Source organism: Triplophysa rosa, linkage group LG21 (assembly GCF_024868665.1).
Source record: "Triplophysa rosa linkage group LG21, Trosa_1v2, whole genome shotgun sequence".
NCBI classification, from domain to species: Eukaryota; Metazoa; Chordata; class Actinopteri; order Cypriniformes; family Nemacheilidae; genus Triplophysa; species Triplophysa rosa.
The window spans coordinates 15,749,562-15,774,416 of NC_079910.1; the positions used below are offsets into that span (position 1 = coordinate 15,749,562).

At 40.9% G+C, this 24,855-nt stretch overlaps 1 protein-coding gene across 8 annotated transcripts in view; it reads right to left on the reverse strand.

The window, feature by feature from the left end:
* Nucleotides 1-24,855, reverse strand: part of si:dkey-178k16.1 (band 4.1-like protein 1) — a 64,493-nt gene that overhangs the window by 2,873 nt on the left and 36,765 nt on the right. Inside the window, exons 8-21 of one of the 8 annotated variants that reach the window (XM_057363034.1) lie at nucleotides 24,678-24,765; nucleotides 23,474-23,626; nucleotides 22,356-22,453; nucleotides 20,828-21,003; nucleotides 20,374-20,564; nucleotides 18,731-18,769; nucleotides 7,385-7,420; nucleotides 6,722-6,874; nucleotides 4,910-6,133; nucleotides 2,732-3,121; nucleotides 2,105-2,350; nucleotides 1,863-1,922; nucleotides 1,664-1,750; nucleotides 1,491-1,571 (exon numbers count right to left, since the gene is read on the reverse strand). In XM_057363034.1, coding sequence (XP_057219017.1) covers nucleotides 1,491-1,571; nucleotides 1,664-1,750; nucleotides 1,863-1,922; nucleotides 2,105-2,350; nucleotides 2,732-3,121; nucleotides 4,910-6,133; nucleotides 6,722-6,874; nucleotides 7,385-7,420; nucleotides 18,731-18,769; nucleotides 20,374-20,564; nucleotides 20,828-21,003; nucleotides 22,356-22,453; nucleotides 23,474-23,626; nucleotides 24,678-24,765 — 3,022 coding nt within the window. Of the gene's footprint in view, nucleotides 1-1,490; nucleotides 1,572-1,663; nucleotides 1,751-1,862; nucleotides 1,923-2,104; nucleotides 2,351-2,731; nucleotides 3,122-3,748; nucleotides 3,800-4,909; nucleotides 6,134-6,721; nucleotides 6,875-7,384; nucleotides 7,421-18,730; nucleotides 18,770-20,373; nucleotides 20,565-20,827; nucleotides 21,004-22,355; nucleotides 22,454-23,461; nucleotides 23,627-24,677; nucleotides 24,766-24,855 lie in introns of all 8 variants that reach the window. The other 7 variants (XM_057363033.1, XM_057363031.1, XM_057363036.1 and 4 more) reach the window with 7 other exon arrangements.

Here is a 24,855-nt window from a genome sequence, read left to right on the forward strand (position 1 = left end):
ACAATCTACAGCTGCAGAAATAATTAAGAGACCATTTCAGAGACCGTTTCTTTTTATCAAAACGTACTATTTATAGGTACGTGTTTAGGTAAAATTGTCATTTTTGTTTCATGCTGTGAACTACAATATTTCTTTCAAATAAAAATATTGTTTCTATTTGCATTTATTTGCAGAAAATGAAAACTGAAGAAATCGGTGAAAATAACAGAATAGATGCTATGTATTTTTTCAGACCTCAAATACTGCAAAGAAAACAAGTTCATATTCACTTTTAAGCAATACAACAGTCATATTTTTACATGTATTTAGGAAAAGATAGACAATTATTTTTTTATGTGCTAACCTGGATTTTTATCACAGTTTTCATGTGTCTTGTCAAGCTGTCAGTCTTTTTACATTGCTGTTGGATGACTTTATGTCACTCCTAAGTTTTGATTTTATTGAAATTCAACAAACACTGGACTGCAATGATCACAATACATCTAGAAATGATGATTTGAAATGAAAAATTGGAATGGTTTCTTAATTTTTGTATATGTTGCAATAGCCTTCTATTTTCTACAAAATAATGCATCATTAGATTAAATATTTAGTTAGTTTAGTATGATTTTATGTTTTCTATAGTTTAATTACTGAAAAAGTAGCTCATGTAAAAATGTCATAAAATTCATAATTTGCAGTATTTTTAAAGGAACTAGTTCAGAATAAGACTCTCAAAACATAAGGATTCAAAAAACATTTTAAAGAAAATTACTCCTAACTGCAATTTTTTTCTTACATTTAAATTTAAGAAAGAGATTATCAATATTTTCTATTCACTGAAAGAAATCTAATGAAGGGTTTCCAGAAAGAACATCTTAAAGTTAAATAACCTCACAGTTGTCTTAAAGTGATAGTTCACCCAAAAATGATCCAATTCTTCCTCAGAAGACAAAAGAAGCTGTTTTAAAGAATGTTGGAAACCGAACACAAAACCAATGCAAGTGAATGGGTGCAGGTAAACAACATTCTTCAAAGTATCTTTTGTGTTCCGTGGAAGAAAGAAAGTCATACAAGTTTGAAATGACAAGAGGGTGAATAAATGATGACAGAATTTAAATAAACTATTACTTTAAATCTTAGATAAGGTAATATGTTTGTAGGTTAACACAATCATGTTACAGTCAGAAATTAAAGTATTTTACTCTTGATTTAATAATGACCTAGTCTGAACAACATTAACTTAACAAAAAAAGTCAATTTACATATACTGTATTTTACACTATTAAATATTACAACAATTTTAATACTAGCTACGTACATTAATAACATTCTATATAAAATAGTTCCAGATGCAAATACTATGGGCAATCACTAGGGCTAGAGACTCATTAAAATGTATGTATTTATTTAAATCAGGTTCAAATAAATAATCAGATTTATTATCTTTTCCTTTGATTGAAATTACTTGTCAAATTACAATAAAAAATCGCCTACAATTCTGTACAAACCTGATCTTGATCAACATCATCATCACCAGTAATGATAATCCTTTTTTCAATTCTAGTCTCTGAGTAGCCTCCTTTCACGGTCTGTAAAACAAAAACGTGAATGTAAACCATCATTTTCAAACTGGAAAGTCAAAAGAAACTCTAAACACAAGGCTACAGTACATTTCTGATACCTTAGTAACATGAGTTGTAGTGGCCGATGTTACGTTCTCAGTTACCATTAGAGGAGAACCTTCTCTGCCTAATGAACCCACGTTCACCTATACAATAATATAAATTAAGCCATTGTCACGCAAAAAAATTGTATCATACCACCTCGAAAGTTAGCTGAAGTTTGTTCAGAAATAAGTTTGGAGTTTAAATATCACTTACAGGAGAAACCCTCTCTACCATTGAGTACGCAGCCTCTCGCATACTGCTCATACCATGGTCCTATAACAGCAAATAGAGATGTTAAGAGATGTAAGTACAGTATTAAGACATTTAAGGTAGGTAATTACTCAGACGGTTATGTAATTGATGGTAATTGACACGTAATCATCTTCACAGCATGTTCTTCTAACTTATACTGTGACATTTCCTCAGCAAAGCATGATGAGCCAAAAGGTCTCTACCGGGTCTGCGATCTCCATTATGGTTGTTGTGACCTCAGAGCCATTGGGCTGCGTTTCGATCTTGACCTCAGTCTTCCTTAGAGCCTGGGAGGCAATGATTTCACTGCTCTCTCTGCTCAGAGGTTGGATTGGGGGCGATTCGGAGCTCTCACGCCTCATCGACTGGGCATTAGCTTGTTCTGTAGAGTCTTTCCTTAGGGCTTGAGCGGTTTTTACTGACCGTGGAGCTTTCTTGGGTACGAAAGGCTTGGAAAAGAAATGAAACACATAAAGTTATAACTCAAAACTGATCACCAGATTTAGGAAGATGGGGCAGCATACGATGAGTCATGGGTCAAAGAAAAAGAAACAAATAAGATGCAATGACAAAATCAAAAATGAAAGCAACCAAACCTGAACTGAAAGATATTCAACTATAGAAGGGAGCGTCAAATGGAATGGAATTAGCATCAATCATGAACTCAAATTCCAATGTAATTTCATGCGGTGCTCTGATATGCCCTGTAGAACGTGAGAGAAAATAAAATGGGATGTGATTGCAATCTTCACATTTACACATCCTACATTTCCAGCAGGTGATTGGGTTAGCCAGCCACTTCAACTGAAACAGAAAGGATGCTAGTCTACCTCTGGTTTACGTTCCTCCAGGGGCTTCTGCTCTACGATGGGTTTGGGTTTCTCTACGGGCCTCAGTACTTCCACAGGTCTGTCTTCAGGATAATAGATCGGATCTGCTCCCAGTATAAACGCTGGATGGGTGGACCGCTCAGAGAAGCCAAACTCAGGCGAGATATCCTTCTCTCCCAGCTCGGACATGCCTCTAGAAAACTCTTCGATGCCCGTTTGAAAGTCCATGAGGATGGTGAAGTCCACCTCGGCTTCCAGGCTAGACGTTGAGCTGACGGTGATACTCGAGCATTTGCGCTCGATGCCCAGGTGGGTCTCCTTCAGGTACAGAGCGTCCGGGTCGGGGTCATCTTCTGACACCGATCCCAAGCGTCTCTCCCAGGGCTCTCTCTGAAGGAGCAGAAAAAAGAGCAGATCTTGGTGCATGGAACCAGCTGTGCCACAAGAGCAAATGTTGACTGAAAAACATACAAAACAAGACAATACTATGGAGGTAACATTCTTCACAAGACAGGAAGCTTGTGACACATTTAGAATGGCTGATGGTTAAAGAGGCTAGTAGGGATGCAGGTATTAGTTCAGGAGACAAACTGACATATTCCTAATGAAGAAGCATTACGTGTCTCTGAGGAAGGACTAAAATACTACAAGGTCAATGTTATGGGGCATGTCCCCCCAGTATACTGCACTTTACTATATGTTTGTAGTTCCTATGTTATTCTCAGCAGCCTTATCTGTTTCATTACAGACATTTTGTTTTCACAAATTTGTGTTAGATTCATGCTAATTGAGGCAAGCCTTGAACTTGCAAACACAATGCCAAGGAATCAATGTGTTGGATGCAATAAGAGACAGTTCTGTATCGGATTTCGGAGTGGGATGGTTGCGGATCATGCAATTAATTTCATGCTGTTATGGCGAGAGCTGAAGACAGAAGGCTGGTTATGTCAAATGTAGAAGAGCTTGTGGATTAGCAATGAGGTAGCAGTAGGTGAGATGAGTGGAAAAATGAGGCACCTGGGCGTCCTCCTGAGGTTCCGCATGAATTGCTGGGGTGGGAAGGGGCTCCTGGAATGTGAGATGAGATAATAGGAAGAGCAATGCAAAGTTAGTGCACTGAAATTTGAGATAACAGGGAAGGAGCCCAGACTAGGCCCTGAACCAAACAGCAAACATTAGCGACTGATCGGATACACTGACCGATACATCGATACAAACGAGACGTCTTAAACAGTGTGGACTACAGCAAATTGCACCATGACAATTAAAAGTTAAACTAGAATATGACAGCAGGGTGCAATTTGGCACTAAGTGCCACTGAAAAAACCCAATGAGCAGTTATTCAAGATTATTCCTCTGGCTCTTCTAGTCCAGTCTTTCTACTGCCAGAATAAAGGTTTATCAGCAATTCTTTGTATCAAACTCTTTGTGTTCTAATGCTGGATGATTTTAGCTAGTGACAGAAGCTCTATCAAAGCTGAGTCTCAACAGGCTTTTTGGCCAAAAAATGAGATAAAACCTCAAGGCTGCCCGCACTTTTGCAAAATAAATTCATTTTTTGTATTCAAGGGCAAATCTGAATTCTTGTAGTATGACTCAGGGTATATTATCTCCCGAAACGCCAGCTAAAACCATTCCTTGTTAAATCAACTTTCAGAGCCTGTCTCATGAGCAATAACATGACATGGCCATTTTTGAAAGTCATACTTGCACAAGCCCTCTGGTTTGCAAAAATGGCATTTTAGCATAACGGCATGGTGCACAAGCCTTTGATTCCTTGCAACAACTACATGCCTGGTAAGAGAGAACCAGAGAAAGAATGTTGGAAGGAAAGACCGCACACCAGGTGGAAAGTCAGTGGAACGGAAGCCTGAAGCTTAAGCGATGGAGATTATGTGGAAGATCATAAGTGTTTTCTCAAATGCGCAAGCAGATGTTGAGCTGTGCGGAGGTGGGAGAGGAAAAGGAGGTGGCACATCCTAATCCAATCAGACAGCGGTTTTGGTACCACACCTCAATCAGCCAATGGTAAAATACAGACTATTCTGCTAATCTGTCCTCAGAAACAGGTGCTTATGCTTTATTGCTACGTGCGCTATTCAAAACTACAATGAATGTGCAGTTTCATGCGATGCTTTAGTTCCTGTGAGTGACAAGCAGATATCAAGCAGTTGTTACCACTGATTTTCTCTTGGAAGATTCCACGCTTGAGCTCTTGTGAAGGCTGTTGTTGGAATCACTTTTGGGGATCTGTTTGGTGCGTGCATCTCTCGCCCTCTGGGATTTTATGGGTGGGTACAAATGGGGAATCTGATCGAAGGCTGAAAACGTTGAATTGTTCGCAAAGTCAAACACAGAAGATGGATCTTCAAACAGAACGTGATCTTGTTCGATACTAAGTCTGTGGTCAGCGCTGTTTTTTAAATCCCGTAATTGGTGCCTGTCTTGAAGATACTGTCGGCTGTATTCTCTGACTTCTCTGTTGTGATAATTACGGGACACGTCTTGCTTAGCTGAAGTTCCATTGCCCACTGGAACGGCAGAATTTTTGTGCTGCGACAAGCTGTACAGAGTATTCTCACAAGCAATTTGCTCTTCCTTAGACTTCTCCCCTTCGTCAAATGATTCGGAACTGCTTTTCTCACTTGAGTGTCCTTGTAGCTTGGCTGCTTTATTGCCCTTCAGCTTTTTTGACCTCTCGGGCTTCAATGGAACTATTCGTTTCACCTCAGACTGCGATGTGTCACTGGCACTGGAGTCGTGTCTCTGGACTGCCGTAACATCTCCAGTGCCTGGTTTAGGGGTTTGCTTTTGCATGGTAGTAGATCTGATGTCTGGCTCTGTTTCTGAGGTTTGGTTCCCCCATCTGCTTTCATGATATTGATTTCTCATATGTTTGTCTATAGCTGCATTGGGAGAAGCCTCACCAAAGCTTTTTTCCACGTCCTGATTTCCCCTTTCATCTTCTCCATGGGTTGCACCCATGTTTCTTTTTCTAACCCAGTGTCTCTCCATTGCATGTTCATCGTATCCATTTGCATGAAACGCATTCTCTGACAAACATCTCTCCTGCGGGTGCCCATTATCGTACGCTTTCTCCTCCAAGGAACCAGCGCCCTGGAAATGGTTGTACCTTAGAGCAGGGCTTTTAGCTCTATTTCTCAGGGGCTTCTCTGGTGATAAGATCGTTTCTGCGGAGGTCCTTTTGGACACACTGTGTTTTTCTTTTGTGTCGCTGTGTAGGGAGAGGATTTTCTCTCTCGTTCTGTCATCTGCCTCTCTGTTGAATCCAGTGGCTAATGAAGCTACTCTAGGACTCCTGCTCTTTTCCTCTTTTTTACTGAGGGTAAGGTCTCTTTGACAACCATCTTGCTTCTCAATCAATACGGACTCCTCTGAGGCCTACAGTATATATCAATAGAGTGAACTGTTTCAATGGCCTTTCAGTGCCACAATAAACTCTAGTGTAACTTGCATAGCACAAATCTTGTGTTCAGTATGCTAAATATTAGACAAGAGATGCCTGGAGGTAAAACTCATGTTATCAAGTTGAGATTTATGTTAATGTTGAATGGATGTTTTGAAAAAACTAAAAAGGACAAAAATAGTCTACATAACCCATCAAAATTATTTAAAATGCCATTAACTTTTATTTTAAGGCAATAGTCTTGCCTTTCTAACTTTAATTATAAAAATGAATTCATGCTGTGTTCAAATAAACCACTCCACAGCCAGCTTCTATTAAGGTTCAGAATCGCTACTAGCACTTGACCAGAGCCATGACATGAAATGGTTCAACAGCATCCACTTAAAGAGAGATTAGTTACAGAAAAAAGTGCATAAATAACAAACAAGCTACTATTGATAAAAATCCAACTAATCCAGATCAGGAATCTCAAAGCAGTTTCAGAACAAAAATAGCAGTAATTATAAAACATTTTGCTTTTTAAAAGTTGACACACTTCTCCCTTGTAGGAATCAGCTACTCACAGATTTTTTCTCAGGAGTGCTGCCGGAAGAAGCTCCAGAGAGACGTTTCTCTCTGTGAACAAGCTTGCTGTTTGGCTCTCTCAGGGCTCGCTTCAGCTCGTTGATGCTGGCTTGATGTTTCTGCAACACGTCTTCTGGTTTATCCAGGAACTGCTATAAAACAAACAGGTCAGTGGGCAGCAGCACTTACCTTCTGCTAAGGATGGTTTCACTGGAGGACAAATATGTGTATGTTCATTCTGTACATAGCAAGTCGTGCAAAGATAGGCCTCCCAGTGAAAAAATGCACATTATACAAAATAAAAATGCCAATAAACCGATATGAAATGCTACTGAATTGCATGAAATACGAATGGAGACTCATTGAATCCTTTGACTGAACATTAAGGACACTGGAGGTTTTTTTGTGTTGCGCTGTAAAATACTGTGAAATTATAGTGACAAATCAAACATGTCAAAACCAGGCCTGTTCATGGAACTGGAACGAGTCACTATATTGTTTCTCCAGCAACAAAAGCAGCACATTAAACATCATTCTGGTGCAGATAACAAACAAAATGTTAGATGGACCTGCATCTCATCTTCTGTTACTTCTACTAGAAGATGAGTACAAAAAGACAAACTACAAACACATTCAGGCTGTGGGTCTATGAAAAACAGTACCTCCTGTTTAGGACGTGGGGCCAAGTCCTGGTCCGACTGGGATAAAGGGGTGGTGGAAGGGGAGGGTATGGTGCAAGCCAAGGAACGGAGGAAAAGTGAGGTAGTGGAGACAGAGAGGCAAAGCATGGTTGAATTTATAAAGCAGGCAGCCAAACATAAAACGGAACTCTTATACAGACGTTGATGTTTGCAGTGGAAGTACAGAGAGTGAAAGAGAGTTGTGTCACTGCCCCGGAGGTTTACATTCTGCTTAGTCACATACACGTGTACAATTGAATAAAATTATATATCCAATCCAGTGACACAAATCCCCTGAAATTTCTTCAACGTATTCATACTGTACATGTTTTATGAGGTGAAGACTGGCATGTACTGGAAATTATCTGCAAGCATGGATAATAATATACCAGTGACATCCCTGATCTACAAAACCGCTTTGACAGAAATCGATACCTTTCTATGACAGAAATTTAGCCTCTAGACTAAATCAATAGCAACATATGAGGCTTATTTAAATTCTTAAAGTCAACATGAAATGGCATTGAAGCCTATGCAATGTATTTCAAGTCAAAGGTTTGCTAGATTTAACAAGAAAAAAATGTTAGGCGAGATTTAAAGGTGATGTGTGTAATTTTTATATAAAGTATATTTATAAAATATAAAGACCTTACATAATGAAGCGTTATGTTTTTATTACCTCAGAATGAGCTATTTCTTTCTACAAACACAGCGTAGTTTTTAATTCCCTTACATTGAATTCACCATGTTGTTTCTACAGTACAGTAGCCCTAAACGGACAAACGGCTCTACAGAGCGCGTTTCATAAATACATGATCTCCTTTGGCAAAGACGCGAAAACGTGACGACATCTTAGTCCTGTGTCAACCACCTTAGTGTTTCGAAAGGGAGGGGTGGAGTGAGCCGTTGTTTGCAATTCGTAACCTCACCACTAGATGTCACTAAAATATACACATTGCTCCTTTAATTTATCTGTATTTGGCTGGATCATGAAATGTTACACTCTAAAACATAGCAAAACCTAAATATAAATACAGGGGCAATTATTGTCCTTTGAATTAGATTTTCAGAAGCATTTCTTCATCTAAATGAGGCTTTGTATATACAGGTGCTGGTCATATAATTAGAATATCATCAAAAAGTTGCTGCTGACCAACTTTATGGAGATGCAGATTTCATTTTCCAACAGGACTTGGCACCTGCACACAGTGCCAAAGCTACCAGTACCTGGTTTAAGGACCATGGTATCCCTGTTCTTAATTGGCCAGCAAACTCGCCTGACCTTAACCCCATAGAAAATCTATGGGGTATTGTGAAGAGGAAGATGCGATATGCCAGACCCAACAATGCAGAAGAGCTGAAGGCCACTATCAGAGCAACCTGGGCTCTCATAACACCTGAGCAGTGCCACAGACTGATCGACTCCATGCCACGCCGCATTGCTGCAGTAATTCAGGCAAAAGGAGCTCCAACTAAGTATTGAGTGCTGTACATGCTCGTACTTTTCATCTTCATACTTTTCAGTTGGCCAAGATTTCTAAAAATCCTTTCCAAATTCATACTGAATTTGGAATTTTCATTAGTTGTCAGTTATAATCATCAAATTAAAAGAAATAAACATTTGAAATATATCAGTCTGTGTGTAATGAATGAATATAATATACAAGTTTCACTTTTTGAATGGAATTAGTGAAATAAATCAACTTTTTGATGATATTCTAATTATATGACCAGAACCTTGCATATGGCTTTCCAAATATAAAAACATACTATTTCATCAGTGTATATATACAAATAAAAACAATAGGTTGCTTTCGTAACCCTGGTTCTCTGAAACATCGATTGGAGAGATCCACCTACAGGGCTCTAGAGTGCGACCTAATTTCTCAATGGTGCGACTAAAACAAATCTGAGGTTGCACCGGTGCGACCAGCCGTTCGAGGGAAAAGAAAGTCTCTGCGACAGTCTCCCTGTGGTTCAACAACAGACACATTAGGCCCATATCGTGGTCTAAACCAATCAGAGATAGTGAAGGGCGGACCCCCCTCTGATTGGCCGTGGTCCAGATATTCCTGTATGTGTGTACGTTTGAAAATGCTGTGCTGCAGTCGGACAGAGAGAGGTGAGTAGCCTAGTCCCGTCAGATAAACAGAGTGGATGTAGCCGCGGATGATGAGAGGAGATTAAAAGAACGATTGACAACTTTTTCGTTAAGAATGTTAAGTTAAGGCCTGATCCGTCCGAAAATCATAACCAATGCTCTGACACGCTAGACTGCGACTAAATGGTCTCATTTTGCGACAGATTTTCCTGCCAGTGGGACAAGTTTTTCTTAATGGTCGCACCGGTGCGACTGTCAAACTGATCAATATATAATTTTTGCGTATTATAAATTTAATGCGCAGAAATGTTATATTGCGCAAGCTGCGCATTCAGTCACTCATTTTCGTCTCCCCTCCTTCAACCATTCTTTTTTTTTTTTTTTCCCCGCCCCCAAAGACGTAATTCGCGGGTTACGGGTAAGAGGCGAAGGACCGAAAGAGCAGACGAGTGAAGCACTCAATCTTGCAACTTAAATAAATATGCAGAATACAAGAATTTCCCCGGCTAAGGTACAAAACAGCAAAGATAACGAAATGTGTTGCAAGTATTGTATGCATGTGAAGCTAATGCAGGAAACACGTGTTTAAACTTTATGCACTAAACTATTGTATAAAGATCTCTAACAATACTGCAAAGATCTAGATCTCTAACAATACTGCAAAGCATACAAAACGTTATACATCACGCTAAATACTATTTATTTGTAAGTATCTATTGATACAAGACAAACGTGTATCAATGCAGCTTTCATGAAGAATAATCACGAAAAGCCTTCAAGTCTCGCGGGTTGTTTGACATGCGCGCGCCCAGAGAGTCAGAGCACAAAATACTAAACGGAGTTCTCTTTCACGCCTTCTTACTCTGAAACGGACATATTAACACAAAATAACCTAAAAATTCCCATATTAACAAGAAACCTTGTAAAGGTATTCAGTTTGTTTCGTGACCAAACAGTTGGGAAACAAAACACGTGTTCCGGTATATTGCGCAAGCTCTTAAAGGGGCAGCAGCATAATAAAGATCTCTGTTTATAATGTTCATCAAACAACAACGGACGGGCCCAAAAACACTCACTGATATTAAAGGAATTGTGTTCTCTTATAGGAGTCGTTCACTACAAATAAAGGAAGAAAGTAGCTTTAAGAAAGATGTGCTTTAAATATGGTAAAGTGTTGAAAGAGAGTTTACATATACAATAAAAATAATTCAATCATAAACAATGATTTGTATTAATTTCTAATTGATTTATTAATGTATTAAACACATTTTAATGAAGTTTTAGTGACTTTTTTCTTACCTCACCCCACGACTCTGGTGCTATCAAATTAAGGGCTGGTGCCACCAACTGAATAACTTAGTAGCACCAGTGCCACCTCTCTCAAGTGTTAGTCTAGAGCCCTGCTTTCTTGTAGAATTGTGCTTCAAATAAAGAACTTTTATGTTGACCAGATTGTTAGTTAATCATTTACAAGTCAATATTGCCTATGTGGACAGCGATTTTTAAAAAGTGAACTTGTAAAACTGCGGTGTTAAATGCGATGTGGTCGAAAATTTGGGTGCACCTAACTTTTGTGCTGGTGCACCTAAGAAAAAAAGTTAGGCGCACCAGTGCAAAAAGTTAGTCTAGAGCCCTGACCTATGGTATGGGCATCCGTACCTGACCTCTGCAGAAGCCTCCAATTGCACCAAGTCTGGCTAGACAGACAGAAGCGCGCAGCCAATGCCAGGTAATGCCCCACCCCCTTACCTGAGAGCATATAAGGTCTGCCTGCGCTGCTCTTCTTCAGTAAGTATATTCGCTTCTCGTGCTGCAAGCAGGGCAAAGCTGGTGGATCTCTCCACTCTATGTTTCAGAGAACCGGGGTTACAAAAGTAACCTATTGTTCTCTTTCATCATCTCGTGTTCGAGATCCACCTATGGGAGAGACATGTACAGCTCCCCGATAGCCCAATACACTCACAGTGAGGTTCTGTAAGCCAGAAAAAGGACGGTCACCCCCAAGGGGGCATTGCTTGATGCGTCCCATAATCATGCACCTGGCAACAGTGATGCACACACAGCTGCTGTGCACATGCAGGACAGGCAACATGTATGAGGCACATAAATAACACCCAGGCAGGAATGTGAATGCATGCTTGGTGACATGAATGTGCATGGCCCGCCGGCCCGTTCAACCTTTGTAACCCTTACAATGTGTAAACAGAAGGTAAAGGAATATAACACGGAGGGGCTATGAAGACCCCACTCCTAAAACAGAATGTGCTACCGAGGTTTTGGTGACATCCAATCGGTAGTGACGCACAAATGTATGGGGAGAAGCCCAGCTGGCAGCAGAGCAGATGTCCTGCAGTGATACTCGCCTGAACAAAGCCCAAGAGGCAGCTAAGCCCCTCGTGGAATGAGCTCTGGTGGTTCCTGGGGGCTGCACTCCCTTTGATTCATATGCCAGGGCTATGGCGCTCACAAGCCAATGTGAGAGGCGCTGCTTAGATATGGGACTCCCATTGTGAGGGGGTGCCCATGAAATAAAGAGCTGGTTGCTCTTCCTGAAAACACTGGTCCTGGTCATATATGTCTGTAATGCACGAACAGAACATAGAGCATTCAGCCTCTGATCCTCCGAAGAGGAAAAAGGCGGAGGGTGAAAAGCGGACAGCTCCAACACCTCCGAGGTGAACGCAGGGAAGCACTTAGGCATAAAAGCCAGGTTAGGCTTAAGAAAAACCTTAACTCCACTCAGAGAGAATAAGTGCATGAAGGATGTACTGAGACTGCATGTAGCTCACTGAAATGTTTGGCTGATGCCAAGGCCAAAAGCAAAGCCGTCTTGAAGGACAACAGCTTCAAGGAAATGCCTCCCAGGGGCTCAAAAGGATACTGAGACAGGGCCTCCAGCACCATGGAGAGGTCCCATTCAGGGACGGTTCTCCTGATGACTGGCAAGGAGCGACAGGCACCCTTTATAAATCTGCGGATTAAAGGATGCTGGCCGACTGTTGAGCCCTCAAATCCCACATGACAGGCAAAAATAGCTGCCAGGTAGACCTTAATTGTGGAAAAAGATCTGCCTTTATGCATAAGGTCCTGTAAGAAACACAAACTGTCAGGAACTGATAGGAACGGGGGGTGGCGCCACAGCTGGGCATATAACAGAGGGATTATCCCTGCCAGCCACAGTGCTTTGGGCCACCTGGGAGCTATTAGAAGGAGTAACGGGCCCTTCTCTCTCACTCTGGCCAATGTGGGAATTATCAGGCACTTGGGCCATGGGTGGGCCAGTGCGTCCACCCCGAGGGGCACATCCAAGTCCTTTAGCGAGAAGAACATAGGACAGTGGGAGTTTTTGCGTGAGGCGAATAAATCTACGGTTGCCTGACCGAATCTCCTCCATAACATTCCCACTATCTGAGGGTGGAGGTGCCAATCTCCGTAGAGTGGGTCCCCCTCGATAGAAGGTCCGCACCTCTGTTCAGGATGCCTGGAACATGAGTCGCGTGTAACGACAGGAAAAACTGCCCGCTCCACACCAAAAGCTTGTGAGCTTGAGCGTGAAGTTTCTGTGAGCGTAAATCGCCCGGGCGATTGATATATGCCACCGCTGTTGTATTGTCACAGAGTACGAGCACATGATGTCCCTGCAGGCAAGGCAGAAAATAAGTCAGAGCTTTCCATATGGTCAGGAGCTCTAAATAATTTATGTGTGCTAAATGTAGTCTGCTTGGCCACAAACCGTTTACCACTCTGCCCTCCTGAGTCGCACCTCAGCTTGTTAGGGACGCATCTGTCGTCACGACTTTCCGCATCACTACCGTTCCCAAACGGGTTCCCTGTGAGTAAAAGTCTGCGTCCCTCCAGTGGCGAAGAGCTGCCGTGCAGGCGCGTCACTGCTACAGAGCGGCCGAAATCGCGTATCGGTCTGAAATGTAGTGACAAAACCCATTTCATGAATGCTCTCATTCTCAGGAGTCCCAGAGGCAAAACCTGGATAGCTGAAGCCATAAGACCCTGCAATCTGAGGCATGTGCGATACTGCACTCTCGCCCCCTCTCTGAACTGCGATACACAGGAGAGACGCGTTTGCATGGAGACCGAGCTTAGCTCTGAACCCAGGAAAATCACACTCTGACTGGGTGTAAAATTGATTTTGTTGATGTGTGTAAGCACACTGCTCTCTTCCAATTCGCCAATCGTCCACGTATGTCAAAATCCGTGGATTTAGAAAGAGGTTTTATCTCTGCAGAGAGACATACTCTCCCTGAGAGGAATTCAATAGATTTGTTTGTTTTATTGTGTTTTTGTGTGTTTTGTGTTGGGGAACACCGGAGCCGAAGCCTTTATTAGTTGGGTGAGGGGAACAATGTGTGTGCTGTGTGGTGACACTGCTTGAGCACATTTCCTTGCAACCGACCCCCTGACTTGGGGGGAAAGAACACAGCGTCCACTGAACGCACGGGCTGGGAAACCTCTGGGGGGGGTGGCAGACCCCTCCGCGAGACAACCTCCGTCTTTTGGACAGGGGCTCTAATACAGAAAGAGAGGACTCGGAGCCCCAAAGGTCGGACAATAGGCCGACCGCTTGCGTTTCGAGTCGGTAGGGGTAGGGTTGGGGGGTGTCCCGGTCGCAGTGGGCAACTGACGCGGGGCTGCTTTCCTGGGGAGGCACAACTTGAAAGCCTTGTCCTCTTTCTTTTTGTCGTCGCACGACACGTTGATGCTGCATCAAAGCCACGGCAGGACCGAAGAGAGCCTGGCCAGGCTCGACCGGAGCGCCCGCAACGTACCTCTTCTCACTGTCAGGGAGTCCCGACAGGTTCAGCCACAGAATGCGCTCCCCCACCACAGAAAGTGCCATGGAGCACCCGCAAGCTTGGACAGCCTTACGAGCATTGCGGAGGATGAGGTTGTTGACCGTAAGGATCTCCTTCCACAAGGTTGGCGAGGGGGATCCTTTGTCCAGCTGCTACCCCAAATCCTCCATAATTTCCGCCTGGTAAGCGGAAAGCAGGGACAAAACATTAAGAGCCCTGACAGCCAAGGCCGAGGATTTATAAGTGGCTTGATGAATGGAGGCAGAAAAATGGTCCATTTTGCCAGGCAAGATCAGCTTTGGGGGCGTGAGCAGCCCGCCCTGGACGGGGTTGAGATGCCTGGCGATCGACGGTTCGACAGCGGGGGATCACCCAAGCTGAGAGCCGCCATGTCTTTCACCTCCAGACCCGCGAGACCGTGTTTGAGGTTCAGCGGGTCACTCCAGTAGTGCCTCACGTGCTTCGAGCACGCTGGCAGGATGGGGAAGAGTTGTTTCCTCGGTCCGGGAGGGGGGCCAAGCACTTCCCATCATACACATCCCTCTCCAGGTCAGTGACGCTCTGCGGAGCCAGCCACGCAATGTCAAGGCGAGTGGCCGCTCGTTCGCACACGTCCAGGAGGGTGGACTGGGGTAAGGCCGCGGGGGATTAACCTGGGGAACACCAGAGAGTGGGATGGCCTCCTCGTCCACTGAGACCCCAAGAAAGCCCACGTCGTCTTCATTGCCGGAACCAGCCGGTTCATCGGCGAACGGGAGGTTGCCCGCGAAGATATCCTCTTTGGGGAACGCAGGACAGCCCAATTAAGTGATGTCGTGCCCCGGGAGGCCCCTGGAGGTGCGTCGCCATCACCGTGTCCCCCATCCGAGTCAGAAAGGCCGAGCTCGATACACTGGGTAGCGACAACTTTGAGTCGACGCCGCAGGAGCTTTTTCGGCAGCACAAGGCAATGGCTGCAATGCTCCGGGTTCTCCAAAGCCTCCTCTGCATGCTTGAGGCCCAAGCCGTCCACGCAGAACTCTGTGACTGTAATTTATATACTTTTCCCTTGAAAGGGGTAAAGTAAGGGATTATTCTTTATTTTTTCTGTAATTGAATTAGTTACTTCTGATGTAATTAAACTAAATATATTCAATAGTGGAAAGACATAAAAAAGTCTAACTTTAAAATGTATGCTTTAATGCAGTGGTCACCAACCCTGCTCCTGGAGATCGACCGTCCTGGAGATTTCAGCTCTAACCCCAATCAAACACACCTGAACTATCTAATCAAGGTGTTCAGGTTTGCTTTATAATTGCAGACAGGTGTGCTGAAGCAGGGTTGGAGCTGCAGTTTGCAGGACGGTCGATCTCCAGGAACAGGGTTGGTGACCACTGCTTTAATGTATGCTTCTCACATTTGTGACCCTGGATCACAAAACCAGTCTTAAGTAGCACGGGAACATTTTTAGTAAAAGACAAAAATACATTGTGTGGGTCAAAATTATCGATTTTTCTTTTATGCCAAAAATCATTAGGATATTAAGTAAAGATCATGTTCCATGAAGATATTTTGTAAATTTCCTGCCTTAAATATATAAAAACTTTATTTTTGTGAGTGGATGGTCTGCCACAGTGCCCCTGATTAACAACTTCAAAGGCAATTTTCTCAATATTTTGATTTTTTTGCGCTCTCAGATTCCAGAGTTTTAAACGGTTGTATCTCAGCCAGATATTGTCCTATTTTAACAACTCATATATCTATAGAAAGTTTATTTATTCATCTTTCAGATTATGTAAAAATCTCAATTTCGAAAAATTGACCCATAAGACTGGTTTTGTTGTCCAGGGTCACATTTGTATACTTTGGTCAGTTAATAAGAATAATTTATGTAGTTATTTATAATTTTTTTGAATGATTTAAATAAGCCGTTTCATGTCTATCCTTGAATCAATCCTAATTGAGATTGATGTAGGATATAGAAAGTAATTAGTAATAAGTAATTCTATACTTTTTGGAGAGAGTAATTTGTACAGTAATCTAACTACACTATTGAATATGTAATTTGTAACTACTAATTAATTACTTTTTCAGATTAATTTTCCCAACACTGTGCACAGTGATACAAACATTAAATCATATTAATTTCATAACCCCATTAAATTCATAACCACTGTTAAACACCAATCAGCATCCTTTAATATTTTATTTAGCAATTTGTACATAAATTACCTCTTATAAAATAAATCCATCACACGTGATGCAACTATACACTTAAAATAGAATATCAAAAGCTACAGCAGGTCTTAATAAAAACTGGAGGAATTTATTACACAAGCAATTTCTGTCACTGACATACAGTACATTTTTGAAATTGCAATTTCTGCTGTCTTTATTACATTAACGTTAAGTGACATAAAATGACTGCGGTAACTAAGCAAGATTTTAGAAAGCCTGCATTCACCTGCAACAGGAGCCTAAGTATTGCAGTGACAGTGAGCAGTCTGCATGTGCTTCAGATTCACCCTTCACAATTCAATCATGAGCTCAAGCAGAGGAACAGAGTAACCAGCACATGGCCAACAACCGCAGGCAAACTACATTAAGAGCGCTGGACTCTTTCTCAAACACACACACTGCACAGAAGCATGAGTTCTTCACCATCCCTACCTAACGTTTGCTTATGATGAGAATAAAGTTCCCTTCAAGGTAAAATTCACTTCCATTTTGTCACCTGCCAAATGCGTAAACGTAATTAAATAAAGTTATGAAAGATGAGTATTTCTTTACTTTGAAATAACAAATTAAGAAAGTACATGGATTCATTTTTGTTTCATGTTGACTTTAAGAACAAATGTAATCAAAACACATTATTTGACTCTATCCCTCACATTTCTTTCTTTACAAAGATTACAAAGAACCGCTAAACCAATATAATTGTGTGGAGCGATTTTAGTCTCATTAATTATTCACACATAAAACACGATGTACACTTGCGTAGCCAGTTTCACATGCACAAAACCTAATTCACGTGCACAAATTATATATGTACATTCACAAAAAACAATTCACGTGTGTAAAATAAAATTATATTCTCATAAAATGTTTCACAAACGCTTAATACAATTCACAGACATACAATTGTGCACAAATATTTTGAAAGTTTAAAATTTTGAAAGTGTATCATTGAATGTGAATGTGCAAATCGTCACTCACGTGTGAATCGCCCTGGATTTGTGTGTGTGTATTTTGAGACTCTCTTGGCAGCGCTGTCCCTCCCACTTGGGTTGTCATCCTGTTTAGCCAATCAGATTCAACCTTACCATTCAACCAGTCATAATCGTGGAGAGCACAGAACTCGAGGAGCACTAGTGTTAGCACTAAAGGCTCGTTTGTACAGCTTCGCTAATCTACTCTCCGAGCTGTGATGCTGTATTAAAACACAATACAGCCACGCAATAAATCTGTTTTTATTAACTTATTTTGTAGAAAAAAAGTATGAAATAGTGAGTGAACATGACCACTTAAAACTACACAACCAGCAGTCACTTCCACTGAACTGCAAAAATCCGTCTGGGTAACAAACTGTGCCTGATAGATGAGATGTGTTCATGTTTGTATGTCCATACAATGTATGTTTTAAATGAACAAGGACAATAAACAACTAGTTCTTGGAAACATTGTTTTGTATGGGTGCATAGATTTGTAGCTAGCCGCCTTTTGGAAAATATCTCGCTTAAGGGGGCTGAAAAATCACTAAATTGGCAACACAGGAAGTAAGTCAAACTGCGCAAAAGGTGCGCAGAGCCGTTTTCCTTGAGTCCTGTGCTCTCCGCGTTTATGATTGGTTGAATGGTAAGGTTGAATCTGATTGGCTAAAAAGTACGAAAACCCACGTGGGAGGGGTTGCGCTGCCAGGAGAGTCTCAAAAACACACACACAGACATCCAAGGTGATTCACACGTGAGTGACGATTTGCGCATTCACATAACACGATAAACGTGTACATTTTAAACTTTCAAAATATTTGTGCACACTCGTATGTTTGCGAAACGTACTTTATGAGAAAATAGTTTTGTTTTACGCACGTGAATTGCTTTTTGTAAATGTATATTTATACTTCGTGCACGTAAATTAGGTTTTATTCATGTGAAACTGTTTACGCATGTGTATCTTGTTTTACGCGTGAATAATTAATGAGACTAAAATCGCTCCATATAATTGTGCCATGAACAATGGTCTCATTTGGATCTCAAGACGAGTCATGAAGTCTACAACGACTGGAAAAACACATGATCTGATTTCAACGTAGCAATCATGTCTCTATTTATCAAGGCAATCTAAAGCCATGCGGTGTGTGTGCAGATTTAGAGAGCAGTTCAGACAATGACATACAGACAACCAGACAAACAGATAAATACTTCAGACCAAAAATACCTCCGTCATAGAGTCTACAGGAGAACCTGCCTCCTCCCTCTGTCCGCGAGACGATGAAGAGAGAAGCGATAGTTAGAGAACAGCAGTGAAGGGTTAGCGGGGAGAACAGTGCAGAATCTGAATTAGATTGAGGATATTAGCAAACGGGGCATGGTGGGTTTGTAAGACGTTAGAGGAAGGGAAGTTCAATTTATCGAGATGTTACAAAGCAGGCAAGCATAGAAATATATTCAAGATTAATACAGCAGCATGTTTTAAAGAGGAAGACTGATTATTGTTGATCGGAAGGACCAGCCAGGGACGTGTAAAGGCGCGTTCACACAAGAACAATATCTATGATGATAACTATAACGTTTTTAAAATTATTCTAAATTTGAATGTGCCGTGTGTAATTTTTTTGGAGGATCTATTGACAGAATTGCGATATAAAATACCTACTTAACTATGTTAGAGACCTTACATAACGAAGTGTTATGTTTTTATTACCTTAAAATGAGCTATTTCTATCTACATACACAGCGGGTCCCCTTACATGGAATTCTCCATGTTGTTTCTACAGTAGCCCTAAACGGACAAACTGCTCTACAGAGCGCGTTTCATAAATACATTATCTCCTCAGCAAAGAAGCAAAAACGTGACGACATCTTACTTCCGTGTCAATCATCGTAGTGCTTCAAAAGGGAGGGGTGTAGTGAGTCATGGTTGAAATTCACAACCTCACCACTAGATGCCGCTAAATTTCCTACATCCAGTGTCCACACTAATAAATATACAGAGGATTGATATTGTTGGGATCACATCAGAGTGATTTTTTTCTAGATGATGCGTAATAAAAGATTGACAGCCAATTAAAATCCATTGAAATTTAAAGGGCTTACGCTTTTAAAATGGGAAGATTAAGATCACATAGCATAGCATACGTTGGTGTAAGCGCTAGTTATTGTTATCTTTATAGTTATGATTCATAGTGTGAACAGGCCTTTAGTCAGGGGTACATGATGTGTTTGGAACTGTTTCATGTTTTTTGGGAGAACTTTTAGCATTTTCACCTATAATGCAAAACAATATTCATACAAGCTTTAGCTTTGAGGTTAAAGTGATTTTTGTTTGTTTATGTATACTGTACATCATTATATATATATATATAAATATCTGTTTCACAATCATTTCATATCTTATTATATCTACAAATCTACAATGAATTAAACCACAAAAGGGTACTAAAACACACTATTGAATAGTTTTGCGTATTAAAACATTGTTTTTAAAGGGATAGTTCACCCAAAAATGAAAATTCTGTCATCATTTACTCACCCTCTTGTTGTTGAACACAACAGAAAATATTTAAAATAATGTAGGAAACCAAACCATTCTGGAGCACCAATGACTACCATACTAGTTTCGTTTCCTACTATGGAAATCAATGGTGCCCCAGAACTGTTCGGTTACAAACATTCTTCTAAATGTCTTCTTTTGTGTTCAGTGCAACAATAAAATGTATACCTGTTTGAAACAACTTCAGGCTGAGTAAATGATGACAAAATTTTCATTTTTGGGTGAACTACACTTTAAGTTACAGAATAGCCTAAACTAGAAACAAATCAAATAGATGTTAAAGTTAATTGGTGTTGTGTGCACAGAACCTTGAGCTCCACCATTCTAGAGGGGGTGGAGTGACTCTCCAGCAGCTGATCTTCAGCTTCATGATCGTGATCCAGGTCCTGATCCAGACTGGGATCCAGGTAATCCTGGTCCTCATCTCTGGGAAGACTGGGCATGGGCTCACTGGAGGTGTGCTGGGAGAGTCGGTCCATGGTGTCCCCTAAAGCAGATTCTAAAAGAGATGCACGGAAATACAACATGGGTTGGTGGCCTGTTAAATCTAAAAACAACGTCTCAAAAGCATATGGGCTGACAAATTTAGTTCGTTCTAAACATAATGTGAGCCCGTAAGGTGTGAGAATGAATGTTATTGGCACTTGGTGGATTCATTTTGAAAGTCAACCAGACATAAAGCGTCTCACATGTTTGGTACCTTTGTTGCAAATAAAGGTCAAGCCCAGTTAACTAATAGATCACAAAAATGTTGGTTTTTACCTCCATCTATACTGCGGGACAGCAGGTACCTCCTACTAACCGATCGTTCAAAGTGAGGAGCTGGCCTGTCAATCAAAGCACTAGCCTGACGAGTCTGAGCTTGGGTCCTCCCACTGTAGCGAAACTTTGAGCCGATCACAAGAAAACCTTTCGGAGGAGGCTCAGGAGAGACCAACCTACAGGAGAGGCACATGAAGCAGAAACAGTGTCTGAAAAACGTATGAGAAAGAATAAAAAATGTTGGAATAACTGTAATTTAATAGAGTCAGTGTTGTCTGGCGTACTACCATTTACAATGTTAGCAATAGCTATTTTTTAATGCTATTATTAGAGCGGAAGTCAAGACCAGGTCCTCTAAGATGCAGGTGTTGGTTGAACCAGCTATTTGAAAGTTACATCTTAGCATAGTTTTGATGTAAAGGGGCACACTCTTAAAAATAAATGTGCTTAAGAAGTTCTTTACAGCGATACCGCATTTTTGGTTCCACAAAGAACCATTCAGTGAAAGCACTTCAACACAACTGATCACAATTTAAAAGCTGCTATTGCAATTTTGAAGGTAAATGTTAAGCAACTATATGCATTACTTTGTGGAGACCTTCTGACCTACAGTACTAGCTACATTCTGCCTTAAAAAAATCATGCAACCGAATAAAATACTAAGTTACAAATTAACTAGTAGGTACTAAGCCTCAAGTGTGGACTTTATGCTCCAAGGTAAGTAAGAACTCACAAATGGCTGATGCAACCCTATCCTGAGCTGTTGGTCCAAGTACAGTATGCTATAGCAGTTTATTTAAAACATCCAATAATGATGTTTCACCTTATTTTTCCCTTTTTTCCAAAGACAGAAATTGAATTAAATGTGTTTAACTTTGTTAACTAATGAACAGAAATTTTGAAAAGTTTCCCACACTAGTTTGTAGTATAATGTGCAGATTAATGATTTATGTAACTGTTACCAACAGTATACACTGGAAATAGACTGTGATCTTGTCTAAATCCAAAATCACACTAAAGCGTGTTTTTTACTTCTGCGTCGGACCTTTCGTTTATACTTGTGCATCATTATCCGCGTCGACAGGCAATGGCCACTAGGCGTCAGTGTCCACAGGCATGTTGAGTTGTTAAATACAGAAAAACTTTTTTTTTTAGATAATTCATCCGGAAATGCGTATGAGTAAACCCGACGCTATTGCAAAGTTTTTTGACCTGAAGGGAGAGGGGTTCAAGTAGACCAATCACAGTGCTTGCGGTCCGCGTCGAGTTGGCACGTTGTTACATTTTTGGAGAGGTGCGCGTCAGGCCACGGCGTAGGGTAGGCGGCTCTGCGTAGGTCTGACGCAGAACCATAAATCGCCCTTAAAACTATGTTTTAAGACCCAGATGGAAAAACCAAAACCCCTTTTACTGTATGTGATTCAGACTCTAAATGAAGAAAGGTGCAAACAAACAACAAAAGAGGAAAACGTGCATCATTCTCAGTGCTCGCTGCTGTGGCAGGGGTGGTGGGTCGGTGCAGGCCTACCTGAAGAAGGTGTGGTGTTCAATGCAGACCTTCCACAAGCGCTTAGAGGCACGATGGTTGGGCAGCTTGAAGCCAATAGTGCTCTCAAACTGCTCGTACTGAGGTGCAGGGGAGTGTTGGCATGTGATTGGGGGAAAAGTAAGGGGTGTGAAGGGAAAGCAGAGTGGTAGCGTGTTACTTGACAGGCAATTTGACAAAGTGCAAAATCTGTTTGCTGCTGAAGCGATCAAGCGGCAGGCTGTAATTCTGTGCGCCTTCAAACTGATCCAAACAGCACGGCGTGCAAATTTCTGAAGAGTGCTTCAGAGAATTTCAATAACAATGACGGAAAATATTAATATCCACAAGGCTCACAGAATCATGCCCATTGCATTGATAAGATACCGACTGGAAAAGAATTTCAAATAAAGGCACTGAAATATTGTTAAGCATTCATGTCTGACCCTTACACATAATAGGCAGAGGCAAAAAAACAGCGATGCTTTTGTGCCGGGCCAGAGAATTCCTTTGTGAGAGCGCAGCCAGAGAAAGCAACGCAGATGCAACCCGCAGACTCTTTAACGCTTAATAAAAACCTCTGCGAAATCTCTTTCTTTAAGCTCGAATTCTGTCCTAACCCCACATCCATTTAGTGTGTGCTTATCTCTCCCTCTCTCTGTTTCTCTCTGTGCCCACTAGGCAAAAATGTTCAAAGCTCAGCCTAATGTTTAAAACCCTCTCCACACTCAGCGGCTCTGAACACTAAAGAGCAGAACCTCAAACAATATAAACAGTGTTTGTTGAAAAATAATTATAGCCGGTGTTTTTTTTTAAGTGATGTGATTAGAAATGTGCTTAAGAATATTTCATTGCTTTTGTGTGAATCTTTTGTGGAAGAGCACCCACACGGGCCTTTGGAGGATGGGTTCATTTGGAAGCCTGTACGGGAATTCTACATGCTCGGAAAACTTCCCATTCTTTTGTAATAAAATCATATCATGCCGATTATACGCCCGTTTTTCTCACCCACGGCATTAGTCTCGTCGTGGCGGCCTTATCTAGCGAGTGCTGCAACATGCATCTGCAAGCGATATCTAACGAGAAAAACCTGGAAAATCTCAAAAGACCTTTTTCTCTACCTCTCCAGGGCGGATCTTGATGTAGAAGTTGCTTCTCTTGTAGGATATTTTAAGGATCTTGGGCCAGGCAAAACGGTTTATACGCAGACGGTCCCTGTAGATTAAAAGGCCACTGGCGCACACTCCCAGCATGATGTCAATGCCTTCAGAGTCCTTTAACACGCACACACAAATACAAACAAAAACAACTTCATTCACCTTTAACGTTGCACAACGTAACGTTTTGTGGGTAAAAATAAACAAAAATCAGTTGTTGAGCAAATACCTAAAAACATAAGTGTAGAAGAGTTCAAACACGTTTTCACCCAATTCACAATGCTAAGCTTTATATTAATACAATTTCTTTCTTCTGGAGAACACAAAAGAAGATATTTTGAAAGAAGAATGTTGGTAGCGGTACCCATTCACTTGCATTGCTTTTGTGTCTATATAATAGAAGTCAATGGGTACCGCAGCTGTTCGGTTACCAACATTCTTCGAAATATCTTCTTTTGTGTTCTGCAGAAGAAAGAACACATATTATTCATATATATATATATGGGTCAATGAGGTATAACGACCACTCATGTGGTGCGACCAATAATATTAAAATAAAATATACATAATTTTTGTGGCTAAATTATGAATCTCTGAATGGTATTTTTAAAACATTTATATCAGTTGTATGCAATTTTCAGCAAAAATAAGTTTGTTCATTTTGTTAATTTAGGAAGACAAAATTATAGAACAAAATTATGAGATGATTACTTACCAAAACTCAAAGATATGCAAATACTTAGTTTCTGAACACTTTTACTAAAGATTTGTAAAAAAGATGTAAAGGAAATTAAGTCATTTGAATATAAATCACAGTCGCACCACGTGACTTTTTTAAGGCTATGACCAATTCACAGATGAAAAACACTAAAATCACTGCAATACATATTATTATTTATTTTTAGTATAAAATTGGCATGTCGAAAATCCTTATAAGTCATTGACCCATGTATAAAATTAACCATATGCTATCTATGTTGCTTTTAATTTAGTTGAAGTATTTATTCATACATTTTTATGGCTGTGTTGATTTAAAAAACAAATGTTGTTGTGATTCCACAAGACCCCTAACAAAAACATGAACAACATTAGTCTAGTGTATATTTCATTTGTGCATATTGTGTTTTCTGTACATACAAGAAAATTCAACGTATCTACAGACTCTTACCTTAGCATGATGAAGATCAACACCATACATGGAGAGCTTCTTGGCGTTCTCCAAGAAGTTGATTTCAGCCTCTGCGGGACTCATGCCCCTGAGCACAAGTCATCATTATGAGAAACACATTTTTAAAGAAATATTTATAACATCACATTTTTAAGTGTAAAAGCAACATTATGAGATG